This window comes from Nomascus leucogenys, chromosome 7b (assembly GCF_006542625.1).
Source record: "Nomascus leucogenys isolate Asia chromosome 7b, Asia_NLE_v1, whole genome shotgun sequence".
In the NCBI taxonomy this organism is placed as follows: Eukaryota; Metazoa; Chordata; class Mammalia; order Primates; family Hylobatidae; genus Nomascus; species Nomascus leucogenys.
Window position 1 is genome coordinate 6,636,924 of NC_044387.1, and position 24,220 is coordinate 6,661,143.

General features: G+C 40.5%; 1 protein-coding gene across 1 annotated transcript in view; it reads left to right on the forward strand.

The window, feature by feature from the left end:
* The window catches only part of EFCAB6 (EF-hand calcium binding domain 6), a 295,381-nt gene that overhangs the window by 2,409 nt on the left and 268,752 nt on the right, over window positions 1–24,220 (forward strand). The window contains exon 2 of the mRNA XM_030815402.1: window positions 23,490–23,635. Coding sequence (XP_030671262.1) covers window positions 23,497–23,635 — 139 coding nt within the window. The 5' untranslated portion in view covers window positions 23,490–23,496. The remainder of the gene's footprint in view (window positions 1–23,489; window positions 23,636–24,220) is intronic.

A 24,220-nucleotide genomic window follows, 5' to 3' on the forward strand; every position in this document is an offset into this window, starting at 1 on the left:
GAACCAAAGCTCAGAAGTGAGGAACTATGTAGTGTATTGGGAGCACTGGGTAAGAACGTAGCATGCCTGGAGGTCATGGCGTCTGGAAGGATCACCTGAAGCCAGGTGGTTAATTGTATGAATGACCTTCTACCCCACAATTAAGAGTTTGAATTTCAGGCCTGGTGCAGTGGCTCATACCTGTAATCCCAACACTTCGGGGGGCTGAGGTGGGAGGATCATTTGAGCCCAGAAGTTCGAGACCAGCCTGGGTAACATGGTGAAACCCTGCCTCTACAAAAATTAGCCAGATGTGGTGGCATGCACCTGTAGTCCCAGTTATTCAGGAGGCTGAGGCTAAGGTGCAAGGATCACTTGAGCCCTGAAGGTGAGGTTGCAGTGAGCCGAGATTGCACCACTGCATTCCAGCCTGAGACTTCCTCTCAAAAAAAAAAAAAAAAAAAAAAAAAAAAATTGAATTTCAGTCTTTATGCCCTGGAGAAGCATTGCTTCTTCTCCTTTTTCCCTTCCCTTCCCCTCCTCTCCTCTCCCCTCCCCTCTCCTCTCTTTTCTTTTGAGATAGTCTTACTTGATCACCCAGGCTGGAGTGCAGTGGTGTGATCTCTGCTCACTGCAACCTTCGCCTCCCGGGTTCAAGCGATTCTTGTACCTCAGCCTCCCGAGTAGCTGGGATTACAGGCATCCACCACCATGCCCAGCTAAGTTTTTGTATTTTTAGTAAAGTCAGGATTTTGCCATGTTGGCCAGGCTAGTCTCCAACTCCTGGCCTCAAGTGATCTGCCCACCTAGGCTTCCCAAAACGTTGGGATTACAGGCATGAGCCACCGCTCCCAGCCCTATTTTTCTTTCTTAAAAGAAATTTTATTTATTTTTATTGATGCATAATCCATGTACATAGTTCTAGGGTACATGGGATAATTTAATACATTCATATAATTTGTAAAGATCAAATCAGTATACTTGGGATATCCGTCGCCTGAAATATTTGTCTTTTCTTTATGTTAGAACCATTCAAATTCTTCTCTTCTAGCTATTTTGAAATTTACAATAGGTTATTGTAATCTATAGTCACCTTACTGATCTATCTAACACTAGGTGTTATTTCTTCCATCAGACCATATATTTGTACCCATTAATCAACCTCTCTTCATCCTCTCCTCCCCTCTACCTTTCCTGGCCTGTGCTAACCACCGATTTACTCTATCTTTGTGAAATCCACTTTTTGAGCTCCTCCATATGAGTGAGAACATGCAACAATCTTCTTTTCGGTGCTTGGCTTATCTCATTTTTTAATCAGAATGTCACATAAGGACCTCCAGTTCTATCCATGTTGCTACAAATGGCAGAATTTTATTCTTTTTTATGGCTGGACAATATTCCATTGGGTATATGTACCACATTGCACTGAATCTGTAAATTGCTTTAAGTAGTATTGCCATTTTAACAATATTAATTCTTTCAATCCATGAGCATGAAATACCTTTCCGTTTTTTGGTGTCCTCTTCAATGTCTTTCATCAGTGTTTTATAGTTTTCCTTGTATCAATCTTTCATTTTGTTGGTTAAATTGATTCTTAGGTGTTTTCTATTCTTTGTAGCTATTGTAAATGGATTTGCTTCCTTGCTTTCATTTTCAGTTTGTTTGCTGTTGGTATGTATAAATGCCACCAATTTTTGTATGTTGACTTTGCATTCTGCAACTTTATTGAACTTATCAGTTCTAACAGGTTTTTGATGGAGTGTTTGGTTTTCTCCTAAATATAAGATCATGTCATCTGTGAACAAGGCTAATTTGACTTCTTCTCTTCCAGCTTGGGTCTTCTCTCTTTTTTTCTTAGTCTAGCCAAAGGTTTGTTGACTTTATCTTTTCAAAAAACCAAATCATGTTTCATTGATTCTCTGTATTTTTTTCTTGTCTCAATTGTGTTTATTTATCCTCTGATTTTTTTTTGAGACAGGACTCTGTTGCCCAGGCTGAAGTGCAGTAGCAGGATCATAGCTCACTGCACCTCAAACTGCTGAGCTCAAGCAATCCTGCCTCAGCTTCCTGAGTAGCTAGGACTATAGGTGCATGCCAGTACCATTTCCAGCTAATTTTTTTAAAAAAGTTTTTGTAGAGATGGGATCTTGCCATATTGCCCAGGCTGGTTTTGAACTCCTGGCTTCAAGCAATCCTCCAACTCAGCCTCCCAAAGTGCTGGGATTACAGGTGTGAGCCTCCGTGTCCAGCCACTGATCTTTATAGTATCTTTCCTTCTACTACTTTTGGGTTTGCTTTGTTCTGGCTTTTCTAGCTCCTTGAAGTGCATCGTTAGGTTGTTTTTTTGAAGTCTTTCTATTTTTTTATTTTTTTTTGACATAGGCATTTACAATTATAAACTTCCTTCTTAGTACTGCTTTTGCTGTAGCCCATAGACTTTGGTGTGTTGGATTTTCATTTCATTTATTTCAAGAAATTTTAAAATATCCTTCTTAATTTCTTCATTGATTCATTGGTCATTCAGGAGTATGTTGTTTAATTTCCATGTGTTTGTGAGTTTCTGAGGTTCCTTTTGTTATTGATTTATAGTTTTATTCCATTGTGATGATAAAAGATACTTAATATGATTTCTACTTTTCGGAATTTGTTGAGACTTGTTCTGTGGCCTAAGATGTGGTCTATTCTGGAGAATATTCCATGTGCTGATGAAAAGAATATGTATTCTAGCTGGGTACAGTGGTGTGTGTCTATAATCCTAGATACTTGGGAGGCTGAGGGGAAGATCACTTGAGCCCAGGAGTTTTGAGTCCAATCTGGGCAATACAGCAAGACCCCATCTCTAAAGAAAGAAAAAGGAAATGAAATGTGTATTCTGAAGCAGTGGGTGAAATGTTCTGTAAATATCAATTAGCCCTATTAGGTCTAGTCTGTAGTTTAATGGCAATGTTTCTTTGTTGACTTTCTATATGGATGATCTATTCATTACTGAGAGTGAAGTGTTTTGAAGTATCCTAATATTATTGTATTACAATCTGTCTCTCCTTTTAGATCTAGTAATGTTTAACTTCAGGTCTTTGTGAGCTCTGGCATGGTGTGCATATATATTTATAATTGTTATATCCTCTTGCTGAATTGATCCCTTTATCATTATTTGGTGACCTTCTTTTTCTTTTTTGATAGGTTTTGATTTTTTTCCCAAGCCAAACTGTACCCAGCTTCATTAAAGATACTTTCCATAACCAATCATGGTATTTCAACAGGACATAGGCAGACAATCATTAACAGTATTTAACAACTTTCAAACTCCCTTCTTCAATGGACTACCAAAAATCAGAAAGCCACTATCAAACCCTATGAAGTTTTCATTTGATGCTCTGAACAGGGAAAGTTTAGAGTGAGGGTTGAACAACTTTTCATGAGCCAAGCATGACTTTCAGGAAATGAAATGAAAATGGGAGAATTTATCTAAAGATCCACAACCTAGAAAGAGAACCACTGCTCTTTTGAGGGGCACCATCTCAGTGGTTTCACTGGAAAGTCCAGATTGCCTGAGACGCTGATAAGCAATTATTGAGGGTTAGGTCCCAATAGGTATCTCAGTTTAAGGGAGTTAGGTCTATGCTGAAGGTGGAAAGAGAAAAGAGGACATAAAAATAAATTTGTTTTCCCCTCCTTAAGATTTTCATGCTAAAGTGGCTATGTCTGTCAAAGCCAAGAAATCCCTCCTTGTGGGAGCCAAGAGGATGTCTCTCAAAACTAGGAGAGAAAGGTGTTTTTTCCACATCAGTCTAGTTTTGAAGACATTCTATTAAAAAGACAACAATGAAGTGTGCTAACAATATAGCTTCTGCATTTTTATAAAACTTGATTAAAAATAGTATTTCAAACTGTACAGTCATCAGAGGTACACAGTTATTAAAAATGCACACACTTCACTTGGCATCTCCAACACCTTCAGCTTTCTGTGCCTGGTCTGTTTTGGCATCTCCATGTTGTGCAGGCTTATTCTCCTCCTTGCCAATATCAGCTTTTCCCTTTTTCCCTTTGGGTACCTTCTCTCTCTTCTTTGTAGGGGCCCTTTTAGGCTTGGACTCTGGCTTTGGAGGAGCAGGTTTAGCAGACAAGCTTGCAGATCTCTGATTTGTGCTTCATCTTGGTTTTATCTTTTTTTTTTTTGGGGGAGGGGATAGAATCTTGCTCTGTCACCCGGGCTGGAGTGCAGTGGCACGATCTAGGCTCACTGCAACCTCTGCCTCCTGAGTTCAAGCAATTCTCCTGCTTCAGCCTCCCTGAGTAGCTGGGATTACAGGCACTCCCCACTATGCCTGGCTAATTTTTCATAGTTTTAGTAGAGATAGGGTTTCGCCATGTTGGTCAGGCTGGTCTTGAACTCCTGACCTCAGGTGATCCACCCGCCTTGGCCTCCAAAGTGCTGGGATTACAGGTGTGAGCCACTCAGCTGGTTTTATCTTCTTTCATGTCCTATTCAACCTTTCTCTTGGGCATGGTGATGATGGCAGTGGGATGTCAGTGCTGGGTGCAGGATGTAGCAGCACACAGCCTCTTGTCAGTTCAGGGGACATCTCACCTGTTTTTCACACTGCTTGATAATCTTTGATTTGTAGTCTATTTTATCTAATACAAGTAAAGCTATTCCTGCTCTTATTATGGTTTTCATTTGCATGGAATATCCTTTCCATCCCCTCACTTTCAGTCTATGTGAGTCTTTATAGGTGAAGTGGGTTTCTTGTAGGCAGCATATTGTTGGGTGGTGTTTCTTAATCCATTCAGCCACTCTATGCCTTTTAATTGGAGAACCGAGTCAATTAACATTCAGTGTTATTGTTGATGAGTAAGAACTTACTGTTGCTATTTTGTTGCTTTTTTCTGTTTGTTTTAAGTCTTCCTTTCCTTCCTTTCTTACTGTCTTCCCTTGTGGTTACATGATTTTCTCTGGTAGTATGTTTTAATCCATTGCTTTTTAGGTTTTTGCATTATGGTTACCATGAGGCTTACAGAAACATCTTATAGATATAACAAATTATTTTAAAAAGATGACAGCTCATCTTAGGTCAGAAAAAAGAATATAAACAAACAAAAAATGAAAAAAACTCTACACTAATTCTATCTGTTCCACATTTTGACTTTTAGTTGTCTCAATTTACATACTTTTTATATTACCTATCTCAACAGGTTGTAGTAGCTATTATTGTTTTTAAGAGATTTCTCTTTTGGGCTTCATGCTAGAGTTATGAATAGATTGCACACCACAATTCCAGTATTAGAGTTTGTGTACTTAATTTTACCAGCATGTTTTATATCTTTTGTTTTTTTTCTGAATGTTAGTGTTTTCTTTTTTTTCAGATTGAATTCCTTTGGCATTTCTTGTAAGACAGGTCTGGTGGTGGTGAATTCTCTCAACTTTTGTTTGTCTGGGAAAGACTTTATCTCTCCTTCATATTTGAAGGATAACTTTGCTGGATATAATATTCTTGGATGACAGTTTTTTTTTTCTTTTCTTTTAGAACTTTGAAAATTTGTTCCCTTCTCTCCTGGCTATATGATTTCTGTTAAGAAGTCTGCTGCCAGATGAATGGGAGCTCCTTTATATGTTATTTGTTTTTTTTCCTCTTGCTGTTTTTAGGATTCTCTCTTGTTCTTGACTTGGAGTTTATTATATGCCTTGGAATAGTCTTATTTGGGTCAAATCTGTTTGTTGTTCTCTGACCTTTGTGTACCTGGATATTTATATCTTTCTCAAGTCTTGGAAGGTTTTCCGTTATTATTTATTTGAATAAGCTTTGTACCCCTTGCTCTTGCTCAATTCCCTTGAATACCAATAATTTTTTAAATCTCATCTTTTGAGGAAATTTTCTATATCTTATAGGTGATCTTCATTGCTTTTCATTCTTTTTTTTTTTCATTTTTCTCCTCTGAGTGTATTTTCAAATAGCCTGTCTTCAAGTTAACTGATTCTTTCCTTTTCTCGATACATTCTGCTGTTGGTAGCCGTTAATGAATTTTTCAGTTCAGCAAATGTATTTCTCAGTTCCAAGATTTCCACTTGATTTTTTAAAAAATTATTTCAATCTCTGCTAAATTTCCCTGATAAAGTTCTGAATCGATTTTCTGTGTTATCTTGGAAATCACAGAGTTTCCTTAAAATTGCTATTTTGAATTCTTGGACAGACAGCTCAAATATCACTATTTCATTAGGATCAGTTACTGATTCCTTGCTTTGTTTGTTTGGGGAAATCATGATTCCCTGTTTGCTGCTGTTTTTTTGTGGATGTACATCTGTGTTTTTGCATTGAAGTTATCTATTCCAGTCTTCTCTGGACTTTTTGCTTTGTTTTCATTGGATATATTTTCTTAGAAGTTCTTTACTGCTAGGTTGCTGCCTCCTTTTCTGCTGTAGTTGTTGGTACCTTGAGCTCAGGTTCACCTTGACTCTAGTAACTGCTTGGAATGCTGACCTTCCTGAATGGGGGAGGTCCCAAAGGGGATGTCCCAGCAGTGTGGGAAGGTTGGCTAGGGTTTGTGTCCAGGCGACCAGTAGGACAAACCTCCTACAGCATGTGACTGCTGAAAATACACTCTGATTTCGTGTCTCCTTTTGTTGAGTTATAGAGCAGAGTTTCAAGACCTGGAGATGGTAGTCCCACCTCCCCCTCTTTACCTCTGTCTGTCCTCAGGGATGTTTCTCCCTTCAGGCACTTGTGATGGATTAAGGCAGGGATAGGTCTCCTGCCAGGGAACCCAAGATGGTGGAGAAGCTGGTTGTCCACCTCAATCTCACGTTTCCCAGTGTAGAAACAGTGAATTGGGGGAAATTTCTTGCATGCTTGGTGCCAGGCAGAATGGGGGGAGGGGCATTGTAGATGTGGAAGTTGAATTCTTTTACTGTCCCCTCATAGCTGTGGCCCCAAGATCTGTTTCATCTTCATATGAGAGTTCTGGGATATTCCTGGTGATAATGTTGGCACTGTATATTTACATTTGGTTTTCAGGTGAGAGTGAAGCCAGCTTGCTTCTATGCTGCCATTTTGGAACTGGACTATTGCATGTTTTTAAAAAACTTTATTTTGAAATAATTTTAGATTCACATAAAAGTTATAAAATTAGTACTGTGTTCCTGTGTACTTCCAGCATCTCCCAGTGATAATATCTTACAGAATAACTATAATTATTGAAACTGGGAAATTGACACTGGTACAACATCAATTTAACTAAAGTCAATATTAACTAAAGACTTTATTCACATTTCACTAGTTTTTAACAGTATGCATATCTTTTTCCTTGGTGAATAATCCTATGAAATTTTAACACATGTATAATTTGATATTGTACATGTTTGTGTGTGTGTGTGTGTGTGTGTGTGTGTGTGTGTATGGAGACAGATTCTCATTCTGTTACCCAGGCTGGAGTGCAGCAGTGTGATCATAGCTCACTGCAACCTTGAAGTCCTGGGCTCAAGTGATCCTCCCATCTCAGCCTCCTGAGCAGCTGGGACTACAGGCACACCACCCTATCTGGCTAATTAAAAAAAATTTTTTTTTTTTGTAAAGATGAGGTCTCACTGTGTTGCCCATGCTAGTCTTGAACTTTTGGCCTCAAGCAATCGATCCTCCAGCCTTGGCCTCCCAAAGTGCTGGAGTTACAGGTGTGCGCCACTGCTCCCAGCTGCATTGTGTGTTTTCATCAAGGGAGTACCATAATTATGCCTCTGCTGTAGAAAGGTAAATCCTGCAACAGGGGAGGATGAATCAGAGGTGAAGTTGGAGACCCAGAAGTGATCGGAGGCTGTTTCTGTAATCTCAATGAGTGCACATGAACTGGACAGTGACCTCAGAGATGCAGAGAGGCAGAAGATGGATTTAAGAGGTGTTCTCCAAGTAAAATTGACATCACTTGCTGACTGATTAGAGAGAGGACTCCAGGCAGGAGGCCGCAGGCCGGCATTGTCTACCTTGTGTTGTCAAGCTTCAGCAGCTGAAGCAAATCCACTCATGCGTTCATTTTTAATACCTCTGAACACTAGTCACTGGCCTTGGGTCTGGAGACATAGTGATGATGTCAGTTTCCTTGACTCTAGTCTTTGTGGAACTGAAAGTCTAGTGGGAGACAAGCCTTAATCAAAGACTTATCCCAATAGCTACATCATTACAAACTGGACTAAGGCTATGAAGGACAACAGAGGTTGTTGTGAAAGCATGGAAAGCCAGCCTAGCATGAGGTGTCAAGGAAGGCTCCCTGAAGAAGTGGCATTTGAACTGAAATTTAGGGCTTCAATTCTCAGAGTGATGTCCCGCCCAGCAGCACCAGCATCTCCTAGGAACGGGTCAGCAATGCAAATTCTTTTTTTTTTTTTTTTTTTTTGAGGTGGAGTCTTGCTCTATTGCCCAGGCTGGAGTGCAGTGGCACAATCTTGGCTCACTGCAACCTCTGCCTCCAGGGTTCAAGCAATTCTGTGCCTCAGCCTCCCAAGTAACTGGGATTACGGGCACCCGCCACCACACCTGGCTAATTGTTGTATTTTTAGTAGAGATGGGGTTTCATCATCTTGGCCAGGCTGGTCTTGAACTCCTGACCTCATGATTCACCTGCCTTGGCCTCCCGAAGTGCTAGGATTACAGGTGTGAGCCACCGCACCTGGCCAGCAATGCAAATTCTTAGGCCCCACCCCGACCCAGGACTGGAATGGGAATCTGGAGTGGGCCCAGCAATCTGTTTCGAACAAGCTCTCCAGGTGATCCTGATGTCCACTCAAGTGTGAGAACCATTGATTGTTAGGACAAGGAGGCATTTATTAGTCAGAGAGGGGCGTGGAATAGGTGGTCTAAGTAGAGGTTACAGCAGGTGAAGAGAAAAAAACTCTTGCTTGGGAATGAGCACATTTGAGGGACTGCCAGTGTGGTTGAGGCAGAGGGAGCCGGGGGAGGGTGGCAGCAGAGAAGCAGGGGAGGGCCCGTGCTGCAGCCACAAAGACACCAAGGACTTTGGTCTTGGTTCTAAGAGCACTAGGAGGCGACTGGAGTGTTCTAAGTAAGGAAGTAACACAAGGAGATTAGCATTTGAAATGATTATGCTGGTTGTTGTGAGGAAGACAGAAGGGACCACAGTAGGGGTGGGTATGTGTGTGTGTGTGCATATGTGTGTGTATTGGATTGAGACATGAGAAGAGAAGTGATGCTTGTACAGTGGTCACATAAAATCTCTCCACCCGAGAATCCTACAATTTAGTGTGAAATTCACGTGATTTGCCTAAGGTTTCCTACATAGTTCTCCAGTAGCTTGCAAATTGTTGGATTGTTTGACAAACCCAAAGCCTCCATTCTTGTAGCTTGCATAGGCCGAATAAGAAAATCTGTCCACCAATCTGTGCTAACCCCATTGCTCTCTTATTTTTCAGCATTCCCAAAGTCAGAAATATTTTATCTTGAAGGGAATGAAACTAAATAGCACCAAAACACCAAAACAATAGCACCAAAACACCAAAACAATAGCACCAAAACAATAGCACCAAAACAAATGCTCCCAAAGGCAACAGCACCGTCTCAGGCAGTACCAAAGCCAGGTGAGATGCTCCTCCTCCCTGAGCATCTGGGCTCACAGATACAGCTTTTGCACAGTAGGCGGCCAGGTCATTGTGCGGGGCTTCAGGTCTCAAGAGAAAGGTGCTTTAAAAGTTGATCATGTTACCATTGCCACTTCTATCTGGTTTGTGTCCGTCATCCAGGCAACAAGCATTTACTGAGTGCTGACTCCTGTGCCAAAATTTTGTAGGCATTCTCATATATATCACATCAGCAAGCATTGGCTTATACGTTTTAACAGTGGATGACCTTAATTTGGTGCTCAGCATGAATGGAAATACTAGACAACAAAATGCAGTGAGTTCAGAGAATGATTCCACCCACGTCACTGCGAGACAGCAGGGCCCACTCGACAATCCAGCTTTTCTTGAACCTAGATTCACATTTCCTGCGATAGGTGGCAGCAGCAGCAAGACTTCTAGTTCCTGAACCCTGAAGCTGGGAAACCATTGCAACTTTGCAGGAGCTGAGGACTTGCTTGGACTTGGCTTGACTATAAATAGGATGTGCTCAGCACTCCTTGTCTGCTTGTAGGAGCTGGGAGAGAGCGTAATTGTCTCCAGCTCTTACATTTTAAAAGGCTTCGAGTGAAACTGTTTGGAGATGTTTGACAGCACACTTGTGGTCAGTGTTTCTGACACGACTTGTTTTTTCTCGGTTGCCATATCTGTGTCTATCATCACATCAGGCGTGGTGGGTCTGATGATATTCATGAGGTAATAGTGAATTTCTGAGATAGCTCCTGAAATGAGACTTTTATATCCATGATAAAGAGTATTACAAACAAAACGATATAAGCTTTTTTCTTTAGGCTCTGTATTTGGGGCAGCAAGACATTCATGCTAGTGTAAACTAATACAAAACACAATTACTTGATTTAGTTCAACTTAACATTCATCATTTTTTGGAGGATGACGTGCTGAGCACATGATCAAAACCGACCCTGGCCCCCACGGCATTAATATCTGACAGGAAAGACAGACACTGAACAGTCATGGGGTCGAGGGTGTTCATTAAGGAAACTTGGCTGACACCGGCCACCAGTTCTCAGTAGAGGGATGAGTGAGGAATCGTGGATGGCGTGGAAACTTCTACCTTGAATGGTGGGAAAAAGAGACTCTTCAATAAAATACAGGAGTAGAAGGACATGTGGTGTGCATGTGTGCTACTCTATGTGTGTGGTGTGTGTCTGTGGGGGTAAGTGGTCTGTGGTGTGTGTGTTTCTGTGGGGGGTGAGTTGTGTGTGGTGTGTGTGTTTCTGTGGGGGGTGAGCTGCGTGTGGTACGTGTGTGATGAAGGGGTGTGTGTGTGTGTGTGGTGTATATGTGGTGAGTGTGTATTGTGTGTGGTGACTGTGTATGGTGAGAGTATGGTGAGTGTGTAGTGTGTGTGTGTGTGTGTGTGTTGGGAGGCGAGTGCTGTCTGAATGGCAGGGCTGTGAAAACCATTTATTTGTCAGTAATTTGGAGCAGCAGTTGCGTGCTGAGTACTTTGGGGCTGGGGGTAGAGTGGTGTAAACACACCCTTTTGTTTCATGGAGCTTATAATGGAGTTCATAATTTCCCAACTAAAAGTGTAACGCAAAGTTGGGGTATGTGCAGTGCCGCAGTAATGCAGGCTGTGTGAGAGACTCTACAAGGAAGATGCAGGGTGGTCAGAGAAGCCTCTCCAGAAAGTGACGTTCTAGGAGGTCTCAAGGCCAAGGGACCCATGGGGCCATGAGAGGGGAGATGTGGGCAGGAGCCAGCTCCTGTCCTGCCTAGTGGGCACTGGTAGGCATGATGTCTAGAACATGCCATGACACGGTTATTAAAGAACATTTAACATAAAAGATCAATGTCTCCATCATCCCCAGGTAGCAATTTTTGTCATATCTTCTAGTCCCTGTCCATTTGTGACAATACATTTTCATATCATTGTATTCATAGTGTATGCCCCACTGTACTTGTTCTCTTGATATTGTCCTAAACGTGTTTTGATGTTTCTACATATTTTCTAGTTACCAGTTATAGCAGTGATATCCTACTCCATTAAAATATATTAACTTTCCACAGTTTGTTATGTTTTTCATTTGATTTCTAGGTTTGTGGGGGTGGGTCTTACAGTGTGTGAGGGGAGACTGTCTGTGACGATGAGGTTCGGGCAGGGCAAGGGGCTGTACAGGGCCTGGGGAGCCCCTTGGCGGAGGGAGACTGTGTCCCAAATGCGTGGCCCTAGTGTTGCCTAGTTGTAGAGGCAGGTCAGTTTATAAGCTCAGATTTTTCTGCTAAATTGAATTCAGATGACTGGCTAAATTGTTTTTTGTGATACCCTATCATTTGGAATATATTTGTAAATCAACTTGCATTCTTATAATTCCTATGTTTAGAACAATAAACTAGGGGTTGCCAGTAGAGTCTGTCTAAGATATTAGGGCAGTATGAGACTGGAATGGGGGAGGCGGGACTGGTCTTCAAATGTTGGTGGCACGAACGCTGGAATCCTCATATTTGATTAGAAATGTATGTAGATGGCTTGCTTTTAATTTTCTACATGTTCTCTTGAGTAGGTTGCAGAATTGTTAAACCGTTTTGCAAACTCAAGTTATCCATTCTTGTGGATTGATACACAGATTTTCTTATTGCCATATCGAATATATGAAAACTTCATTACTCTTATCTGTTTACATATGAATACACACAAATCACTCACATGCATGTAGGCATATGTATACACACATATACATGCTGGCACAGTTGGACAAAAAGCCAAGGATTAAATTCACCGGAGTTTGTGTCTTGGCTTCACTGTTACTGAGTAAATTTGACCTTTTCTCTCTGGCGTTTAATTTTTCCACCTCTAAAAATATGGATAATAGTGTCTAACTCACAAGGTTGTCACATGGTTGATGATTAAATGTGATAGCACTCAGTGCCCAGCAAAATAGATGCTCGGTTATTGCTAGTTGAAGGACCTAAACATAATGTTTGTGGCTGGCTTTTAACTTCATTTTGATATAAAGTGGGAAACTCTACACATGAACCTCTTTAAAGGCAAAAAACTATAAACTCATACTTATCAATCAACTTCAGGTTCTTCTAAAGCACTGGTCTCAAGCTTATTAAATACAGATGGCTGGGCCCCATCCCCCAGAGAGTCAGTTTGTGTGGGTGGAGCCTGGAAATGTACATTTCTGAAAAAAGGTCTCAAAGTGCTGGTTCAGGCACCACACTTTTGAGAACCACCGTTTTAAAGCTACATTCTTGCTTTCACGGCCCTTTTTCAAAAATCCATTTTCAAAAATGGAAAATAAATGCAGTTAAAAACAGTGGTATTAATAACAATAAAAAATCATGTTATTTCTGCTTGAGGAATCTACAAATGGAATAGCTCTTTCTCCCCTTCAGATGAACTGATGGATGGTGTCTGTTGGGAAAAGTCTTTAATCTGACCCTGGAGATAGAGTGATAGAGTTCACACTGTCACCCACTCTAGCCAGACGGGTATCCCACAGAGCAATGCTGAATTTCTCTAGGCTACAGTAGTGTTAGTCTGTAGTCAGACAGGTACCCCACAGAGCAATGCTGAATTTCTCCAGGTTACAGTAGTGTTAGTTGGAGATGCTGCAGGGATGCCTTGTTCTTTCCTTTTACAACATATTGCCATTTTCTTTAACATTCTGAGTTAAATGGTGACTAGAGGGTCAGAGTGGGTTATATTTCTTTCTCTTCCTAGACCCTAGCCAATGCGTGGCCTACAGTGTTTGCTGAATAATGGATGGTTGAGAGAATGGTTGCTTAGAAAATGCTTATACCAAGAATGTTTAGGTAGAACACCCAATAGGCTCCATTTTCAGAACGATCCAGATTTGGCCCTTTGGAATCCTCATATTGTAATTGAAGTCTCACTAGCTTTTATGATCCCACAATTGGTAGAAATTAGAACTGGAGGAGACCCAACAGGTCATCCAGACCATTCTCCCGCTGGAAGAGGATTGATTATTCCCTGCAGTGTACTCCGTGGCATTAGGAGGAATTACTTTTCATATGATTTTTTTTTTCATGCTGTCTTCAACTAAGTGTTTCTTGAATTGAATCACTTTGTATTCAAGTAATAAAATGCACAACAGGCAGTGCATTTCCGGGTGATTATCTTACTCCTCAGGTGGTGTAATAAGGCATGAGGCCAAAGCCCTGGCATGTCTTATTGTTATTAGGAAGTGAATTTATGGGTAAAATAAAGAGAACGGTTCTGTGCATCAGCAATCACTGCAACAAGGAATGCAGTAACAGTGGATGTTCCCCACGTGCTTAGAGAGCCGGGTAATGCGCGAGATTGAGTGTCCCCATCATACAACCCTGGGCAGCCAGTGACTTTCGGCTGCTCTTAAGGAACGTGTTATTAATTTTGTAAAAAGAGACAGGAAAGCTTTGGTCATTGACAACCATGTGAACTTGACATCGGGGAAGAGCATGTCTCCTGGTTCCGGAAGAGGGGGGCTTAGTCTCCAGCCTTGGGGCTCCGCAGTCATGTAGCCCAGGGCAAATCACTGGCCTGCTTTGAACATTAATTTCCTCACCTATGATGTGGGAAGAAGAATAACTGGGTGTGGGAAGAGTTAAATGATAACTATAAGTTTCATAAATATTAAGCACATTTCTTGACTCCGTGAGTTCCCAATAAATAATTGAGTTAGATAATGTATTTGCCTTCTTAAAATTCCTCATCAGGCTGTTTCTTGTCTCTTAATTTCTTCAATCTTGTTTTATTATTTCAGCTACACAGATAATTCCCATCACTCTTGGTGCTCCTTCGTGGCCAAGATGTGCACATCACTTCCCTTGCACACACCCTTGACTTGTGGTATCACACTTGCCTGTCAAAACCCTGGCACAAATTAAACCCAACTTTTTGCCTACCTGTGCTGCTGAACATGGCTGGAGAAAAACACACAACCACAGGTTCGTGTCCATGAACCTCAGATGGCTCTTACAGTTTCCTGGCTGTCACTTCACTTCCTCACTCCCCGACTTGCCTTCTCTTCTAGACAGTGTTTCATTCTGTGTCCTGTGATCTCAATCCTGAGCCTCACTTCTCCCAGCCTCACTCTCTGCTGATGACCCGACTTCCTAGTTCAAGGAGAAAACAGAATCAGAAGGGCGCTGCCACAAGCTCCCGTCACCACACCTGGGTCCACATTCTCCAGCTTCTCTTTTGTCACCATGAAGGCTCACCCTGCTACTTGTCCATGGGATCCCATCTCCATTGGCCAACCGTGGGAACCAGCGAGGCTCTTCTTTCTCTCCTGCTGCATTTCTCTTTGCCCTGCTACTAGGTTGCTGTCACGAGTGTCCAGACATGCTGCTGATTCTCCCGTCTTGAAGAAATGTCTCCTGAGACCAGCCATCACACTGTCTCTCAGCTCTACTGTTTCTCCCCATTATAGCAGAGTTCTTTGAAACTGCTGTCTCTATTTACTGTCGCTCGTTCAGAGTTCTTTGAAACTGCTGTCTCTATTTACTGTCACTCGTTCTCCTCTGAATTGTTCAGGAACTCACTTAGACAGGCTTTCCCCCACCATTCCCCCAATATTGTTACTATCAGGGTCCTCGGTGGTGCCTTAGGGCTCACTCAGACCGAAGCCCTTATTACTGTGGCATTTGACACTCACCATCAACCCTCCTCATTAGAACTTATTGTTCTCATGGTTTCTAGGACTGTGGCCTCTGGTCTTTCTCAGTCTCCTCTCCTGGTTCTTCTTCATCTCCTTCAACGGTTAATGTTGGAGGACCCCAAGGCTCAGCCCTTTGACCTTTTCTTTTTTTACACCTACTTTCTTGATGGGACTATCTCATATCATGCCTTTATATAACATGATATTTTGGCAATTCCGAAACTTTTGTTTTTTTGAGGCAGTCTCACTTCTGTCACCCAGGCTGAAGTGCAGTGGGGTGTGGTCTTGGCACCCTGCAACCTCCACCTGCCGGGTTTAAGTGATCCTCCCACCTCAGCCTCCTGCGTAGCTGGGACTATAGGTGTGCACCACCACACCTGGCTCATTTTTATATTTTTGTAGTGACAGGGTTTTGCCATATTGCCCAGGCTGGTCTTGAACTCTTGAGCTCGAGCAATCTGCCCACCCTGGCCTCCCAAAGTGCTGGGATTCTCAAACTTTTATCTTCATCCCCAATCTGTCCCCTGAACTCAAACTCATGTATTCAGTGACCTATTCAGTATATCTAGTTGGATACCCAATAGGCATCTTAAACTTGAATGTCCAAAATGGAAGTGTTGATTTTCTGTAAACCTGTTCTACCTGCAGTCTTTCCCATCTCAGGTAATGGTCATTCCATCCAACCTTTCTTTTGCATGCTGAATCAAATCTACCAGAGTATGATGGACTCCTCCTTCAGAATATGGCTGGAATCTGATCACTTCTCAATACTTTTACAAAAACCACATGGTCTGAGCCTCTGTCTTCTCTTGCATGGATTATTGCAGAAGACTTTTGTCTTCATTTCCTCCCTTGCACCTGTAAGCCTATTCGTGACATACAGCCAGAGGTATTCCTTTAACCCAGAGGCCAGATCATCTCCTCTGTAACCCCCTAGAGGCTTCACATGTCAGGTATCACAGTAAGAGCCAAGCCTCACACTGGCCTGCAAGGCTGTCCTTCATCTGGCTGCCTGTTTCTTCCTTGTCCTCCTAACTGCATGGTTCCCCTCTTGGTCTCCTTTAGATCTTTGCTTAGTGTCTTCTATTCTTTGCTCCACTAGTCTCCGTAGACCTGATTCACTTGTATGATTAATTTGTTTATTGCCTGCCTTCCATTTATACAGTATAAGATCCACAAGGTCCAGGAGTTTACCTATTTTGTTCATTGATCTCCAGACTCCTAGAAAGGAACTGAATAAATATGTGTTGACTGTGTGAACAGATACCAAGCTATGTTTTTCAGTATAATTCTGGAAGTTTACCTCTGTAAAGATTCAATTCCGTTAAATTAATCCAGCCCAAGAAGGATCTGTGTGGGATTGCTGAGGCTCTAGGGCTCCTATGGTATAAGCCATGAGGTGATTCTTACATACAGGACCTGCCACCTGACTGTGGCAAATAAGACAGGTCTCTAGACTGTATAGTGCAAGGCAGAGTTGGTGCCTGCCCAGAGAGGGAAGGCAAAGTACTAGCCAATGTGGATTTCTTGCACATTAAAAAAAATTCTTATTCATTTCTTCAACCCTGTAAACTTTGCGATTCTTCAAATTGAGGACTTCAGAAGCATCATCTAGTCTGATTCTGTATACTTGTATAGTGCCATCCACATCCATCTATTTTTGAATATTAAAGAATTTTGAACTTGCATTTAATACATGGAACCTGGTAGGAAAACTTTTTTTTTTTTTTTTTTTTTTTGTGAGAAGGTTAGCCAACATAGGAGCCTCAGACAATTATGCTATAAACTTCCTTGTAGAACTGGAGCTTGGCCTTCTTAATTCACGCTTATGTTGAGAGTAGCCAAAAAGGAATGAGTCAGACTAAAATTCCCCTTATTTTCTGAAACACTAATAGGCCAAACTCCTCATTGCCACAGACTGGCAGTATCTCTGAGTTAAAAATCACGAAGGCATGTAACAGTGTGGTGACCGCTGAGCATTAGGTCTGCTGCAGTAGGAGCACAGCCAAGTTAGCTCTGACAGTGGGGGCGTGAGCCTGGCTGATGGTGAGCAGGACACCGCTGTGACTCTCACTGGGGTACATCTGGATGTCTTGCTTTTGCCCTGCTTCCTCTAAGGTCTTTAAATCATAATCTAAATAACTGTCAAGTAAACATATTGCCTTAGAAATTATTGAAAGGGAACTACCTTTGCCAAAGGTGCCCACGGGAGCAACGTCTCCCTTGGCTCACCCAGTGCTGCTGCTGCATCTCTGTCTTCCCCTTCCTCCTCCACCTTCTCCTTCTCTTCCTCCTTTTTTCTAATTGTGATATAATTCATATACCATAAAATTCGCATCCTTTTAAAGTGTATAATTCAGTGTTCTTTTAGTATATTTACAAAGTTGTGCAACTATCACCACTATCTAATCCCGGAACATTTTTGTCACCTCTAAAAGAAACTCTGTATCCATCAGCAGTCCCATTCCGCCATTCTTCCAGTTCCTGGCAACTGCCAATCTACTTTCTTTTTTTTTTTGCCCCTGCTTCCCCTTCCTTGCCACCCACTAACCTACCTTCTGTCTCTAGATTTGCCTGTTATGGACATTTTATATAAATGGAATGATATAGTATGTGGTTTTGGGGGTTTGCCTTGGCATAATGTTTTCAAGGTTGATCCATGTTACTGCATGAATCCGGACTTCATTCCTTTTTATGGCTGAATAATAGTCCACTGAACAGATCTACCACTTTTTGTTTATCCACTCACCCACTGATGATGGGAATTTGGGTTGTTTCCACTTCTTGTTTATTGTGAATAATGCTGCTATGAATATTTAAGTACAACTTTTTTTGGTGGATGTATGTTTTCAATTCCCTTGGGTATATACCTGGGAGTGAAATTGCTTGGTCATATGGCAACTCTATGTTTAACTTTTTGAGAAATTCTCAAATTCTATTCCAAAGTATCTGTACCATTTCACATTCCCACCAGTAATATGAGAATTCCAATATCTCTATAATCTTGCCAATACTTGTTATTCTTTGTTTCTTTTATTATAGCCTTGCTAATGAATGTAAAGTGGTATCTCACTGTGGTTTTGATCTGCATTTTTCTATAACTAGTGATGTTGAGTAGCTTTCCATGTACTTACCAGTCATTTGTATATTTTCTTTGAAGAAACGTCTATTCAAATCCCTAGCCCATTTTTCTATTGGGTTATTTGTCCCTTATTATTGAGCTGTAAGAGTTCCTAATATATCCTGCATACTAAATCCTTATCAGATATATGATTGGCAAATAATTTATTCCATTCTGTGGGGTATCTTAGTGCTTTCTTGATGGTATCCTTTGAAGCACAAAAGTTTTAAAGTTTGATGAAGTCCAATTAATCTACTTCTTCTTTAGTTGCCTGTGTTTTTGGTATCATATCTAAGATATCATTGTCTAATCCAAAGTCACGAAGATTTATACCTATGCTTTCTTCTAGGAATTCTGTAGTTTTAGTTCTTATATTTAGGGCTTTGATCTATTTTGAGTTAATTTTCGTATATGGTGTGAGGTAGGGGCCCAACTTCACTCTTTTGTGCTATTCATTGAAAAGACTACTTTTTGTTCCATTGAATGGTCTTGGTACCGTTGACAAGCATCAATTAATGATAAATGTAAAAGTTTATTTCTGGTCTCTCAATTCTATTCCATTGATCTATATGTGCATACTTATGCTAGAACCACACTGTCTTGATTACTGTTGCTTTCTATTAAGTTTTGAAATCAGGAAGTATAAATCCTCCAACTTTATTTTTATTTTTCATGATTGTCTTGGCTATTCTGGGTCCCTTGCATTTGTATATGAATTTCATTATCAACTTTTCAATTTCTTCAAGAAAGGCAGTTGGGATTTTGGTAAACATAGGGTTGAAGCTATAGATCAGTTTGGAGAGTATTGCCATCTTATCCATGAACATGGGATATTTTTCCATTTATTCAGGTCTACTTCTTTCAACAATATTGTGTAGTTTTTAGTGCACAAATATTGTACTTTTTGTTTAATTTATTTCTAAGTATTTTATCTTTTTGATGATATTGTAAATAGAATTGTTTCCTTAATTTTATTTTCAGATTGTTCATTGTAGGTATATAGAGATATAACTGAGTTTTGTATATTGATCTTGTATCCTACAACCTTATTGAACTTGTTTATTAGTTCTAAGTGTGTGTGTGTGTGTGTGCATATGTGTGTATCTGTCTGTCTGCCTGTATTCCTTAGGATTTGCTATATATACAACAATGTCATTTGCAAATAGAGGTAGTTTTTCATCTTAGTCTCCAGTATGGATACCTTTTATTTATTTTTCTTGCCTAACTGCTCTGGCTAGAACCTTCAATATAATGTTTAATAGAAGTAGTGAGAACAGACATTCTTGTCTTCTTTTTGATCTTACGGAGAAAACTTTTGGTCATTCACCATTAAATATGACATTACCTGTGAGTGTTTTTTGGATGCCCTTTATTAAGTCAAGGAAGTTCCCTTCCATTCCTAATTTGTTGAGTGTTTATTTTTTGAATCATTAAAGGATGTAGGATTTTATGAAATGCTTTTTCTGCACTTAGTGAGATGATTATGTGTTTTTTTTTTCCTTGATTAATAATATGGTCTATTACATTAATTGATTTTTGTTTGGTCAACCTCTCTTGCATTCCTAGCATAAATTTTGCTTGACCGTGCTGTCTGATGTTTAAAACTATGTTGCCGGATTCAGTTTGCTGGATTCTATTTTTGAGAATTTTCCCTATACTCATAAGGAATATTGGTTTTTAGCTTTCTTTTTTTCTTTTCTTTCTTTTTTTTTCTTCCTTTTTTTTTTTTTTTGATTGAGTCTCACTCTACTGCCCAGGCTGGAGTGCAGTGGCGCGATCTTGGCTTAATGCAAACTCTGCCTCCCAGGTTCATGCTGCCTCAGCCTCCTGAGTAGCTGGGATTACAGGCACCCGCCACCACGCCCTGCTAATTTTTTGTATTTTTAGTAGAGACGGGGTTTCACCATGTTAGCCAGGATGGTCTCAATCTCCTGACCTCGTGATCTGCCTGCCTTGGCCTCCCAAAGTGCTGGGATTACAGGCGTGAGCCACTGCGCCCGGCCACTTTCTTTTTTTCTAATGTCTTTTCTGATTTTGGTATCAGGGTAATACTGGCGTCATAGGATGTGTTGAGAAATGTTTCTTCTTCTATTTTTCGTAAGAATTTGTGAAGGATTAGGTGAATTGATCTCAGCACACTTTAACATCCACCTCCCAAGTTCAAGCGATTCTTCTGCTTCAGCCTCCCGAGTAGCTGGGATAACAAGCATGCACCACCATGCCTGGCTAATTTTTGTATTTTTAGTAGAAACGGGGTTTTGCCACGTTGGCTAGGCTGGTCTTGAACTCTTGACATCAGGTGATCTACCCACCTTGGCCTCCCAAAGTGCTGGGATTACAGGTGTGAGCCACCATGCCCAGCCTTGAATTTTTCTTTAAATGTTTGGTAGAATTTACTAGTGAACTCATCTGGTCCTGGTTCTGGACTTCTTTTGCAGGAAGTTTTTTGGTTATTAATTCAATCTTTTTGTCATAATTCTATCAAGATTTCTGTTTTTTCTTTAGTCAGTTTTAGTATCTTACATCTTCCTAAGAATATTTCCATTGTATCTAGGTTACCTAATTTGTTAGCATACAGTTGTGTATAGTATTCCCTTATAATCATTTTTATTTCTGTAAGGTTAGTGGTAATGTCTCCTTTCATCACTGATTTTAATAATTTGAGTGTTTTCTCATTGTTTTTGGCTAGTCTAGCTAAAAATTTGTCAATTTTGATAATCTTTTAAAGTAACTTTGGTTAGTTTTGTCTATTTTTCTATTCTTGATTTCATTTATTTCTACTCCGATCTTTATTGTTTTCTTCATTCTACTAGCTTTGGCTTTAGTTTACTCTTATTTTTCTAGTTTTTTAAGGAATAAACAGGTTAGTAATTTGAGATTTTCTTCTTTTTAAAATATAGGCATTAGCATCTATAAATTTTCATCTAAGCACTGTTTTAGCTGCATCCTGTAAGTTTTTTTGTAGAGACAGGGTCTTGCTGTGTTGCCCAGGGTGGTCTTGATCTCCTGGCCTCAAGCAATTCTCCTGCCTCAGCCTCTCAAAGCACTGAGATTACAGGCATGAGCCACTGCACCTTGCCTTTCCTTTCTGAAGAATTCCTTTTAACATTTCTTGGAAGTAAGTCTGCTGGCAACACATTCTCTCAATTTTTGTTTGCTCAAGAAAGTCTTTATTTCTCATCCACTTTTGAAGAGTCATTTCATTGAGTTTGGAATTCTAGGTTGGTGGGGTTTTTATTTCAACACGTTAAATATTTCACTCTACTCTTTTCTTTCTTGCATAGTTTCTGAAAATAAGTATGGACCACACTTCCTTGTTTCTTTGCATATCTCATAAATTTTTGTTGAAAACTGGACATTTTATTTATTTATTTATTTATTTATTTATTTATTTATTTAGAGACAGAGTCTTGCTCTGTTGCCCAGGCTGGAGTGCAGTGGCGTAATCACAGCTCACTGTAGCCTCAACCTCTCAGGCTCAACTGCTCTTCCCATCTCAGCCTCCTGGTGGCTGAGACCATGAGTGCATGCCACCATGCCTGGTCAATTTTCTTTATTTTTCTTTTTTTTGTAGAGACAGAGTCTCAGTAAGTTGCCCAGGCTGGTCTTGAACTTCTGGGCTCAAGTCTTGAACTTCCTGCCTCAGCCTCCAAAAATGCTGGGATTACAGAGATGAGCCATCATGCTAGGCCCATGACATTTTAAATAATACAATATAGTAGTTGTGTAAATCATATTCTCATCCCTTTCCATGTTTTGTTGTTACTGCTTGTCGTTCATTTGTTAATAATGAGTTTTCTAAAATTTATAAAGTCTGTATTTTTTTGTTATATATGGCCACTAGAGTCTGATTGGTTAGCTTAGTGGTCAGCTCATGGTTGGATAGAAATTTCCGTAAATGCCTGGGAACAGTATCTCCCAATTTTTGCTGAGGGGCTTTTTGTATTGGAGCATTCCTTCAAGACTTAGCTAGGCAGTTTATAACTCTGTCTTAGCCTTCATTTCCTGCTTGTGCAGAGCTTGAAGGTCAGTTGGAAGTGAGAGGTTAGGGCCTTCTCAGGTCTTTCCTGAGCACGCACCTCTCCCTGGGAATGGTTCTAGCTCTGTGCACTGAGTGACTTCCTAGACTTCCAAGAATATGTGGGCATTTTTCAAGTCCCTATGGACGTCTCATTCCCCAGCTTTTCCGTTGAAGCTTTTTGTTTGCCTATTATTTGCCCCGTTATCCACCCATTCAGATAGCCATGATTTTAAACAACAATCGCCTCTGATGTCTTCTAACAAATGCCTCTTCATGATAGGCTGTGTTCACTGAGTGAGCTCTGAGTTCAAATAAAGACAGCCTTGGGAGTAGGATCTTTCAGGGAAACATCAGGTCAAATAATGATAATTTCCTGGTAAAGAGGCTTTGACAGAGCTCCAGCCCTGTTCGGTCCACTCCAGTGACTGTCAGCCTGCTGGGCTTTCCCTGTGATTGCAGGCTGATGGTTTTCAAGGCTACATCAGAACTGGTGGGGCGGGGGGAGGCAGGTGAGGGGGAATGGGAATGAGGCAAATTAAAATGCCATGAGGCGTGTTCTTCATATTGAGATTCAGCCATTTTGGGGGAATAAATGCTCCCCAGATTGCTGTAAGCCTTTGGTTAATTTCCAGAGTTCTGAAAAAAAATTGATTTCGACAATTTTTCCTGGTGTCCCCATTGATTTAAAGGAGGAGAGGATTTTCAGAGGTCCTTACTCCACCAGTTTTGCTCCTGTCATCCCAGCTTTGCCTCTGACTGCATGTTGAATTTATACTGAGGCACTTCAGAAAAGCTCAGAGAATCCAAACTTTCTTCCCCTTACTGCCTACCAAAGAAATGAGTCAGTGATAGTCAAGATGTGGGTGGATTTTTCTATCCAAAAGTCTCTTTATTTTGCCGTTTTTGAAGTTTATTGGATATGCTGAAAACAAGGAGTCCAAAATGATGATTTTTATGTTCACTTTAAGAATAGTCTGAAACATCAGCAAAGCAGATTATGACTAGCATCATTTTTACACTCTCCAGCTGTCCTTTCAGAAAAGGAATAGATAGGAAATTGGCCACATTTGGAATGTATGCTCTTTAAGGTAACGTAATCTGTTTTCTTTTATATCACAGGGATTTAATGTGCAAAATGGCGATTATACCAGACTGGCTTAGGTTGCATCCTCACACACGAAAATTTACACATTCAAGACCCCATTCTTCACCGTGTAGAGTATATTCAAGGAATGGTTCCCCAAATATGTTCAGATCATCTTCACGTAAGTATTCATGAGCAAATAAGATCACTAACTGTAGATATCACTTATGTGTATTTAATATGTACCAAGCTTAGTTCAAAGGATTCACATGACATTTAATCCTCACAATAACTCTATGAATTAGGCTCTATTTTTATCCCTATTTTCTATATGGGGAAATTGGGACACAGATTGATTAAGCTATTTGCCTAAAAGTTACAAGTTTTTAAGTGGTATGTCAGGATTTGAACCTAGGGAGTATGATTCCAGAATTCAGGGGCTTATATAAATAAAAACTCACTCAGTAAATTAGTAGACTTAATTTTTTTTTTTTTTAGCAGTTTTAGGTGTACAAAAAAATTGAGTAGAAAACACAGGAAGTTCCCGTACAGCCCCTCACTCCCACCCCCAGTTTCCCCATAATTAACATCTCATATTAGTGTGGTACATTTGTTACAATTGATGAACCCATACCGATAACATTATTATTACTTAAAGTTCTTAGTTTACATTAGGGTTCACTCTTGATGGTGTAGATTGTATTAGTTTTAGACAAATGTATAAAATGCCATGTATTGACCAGGCACAGTGGCTCATGCTTGTTAA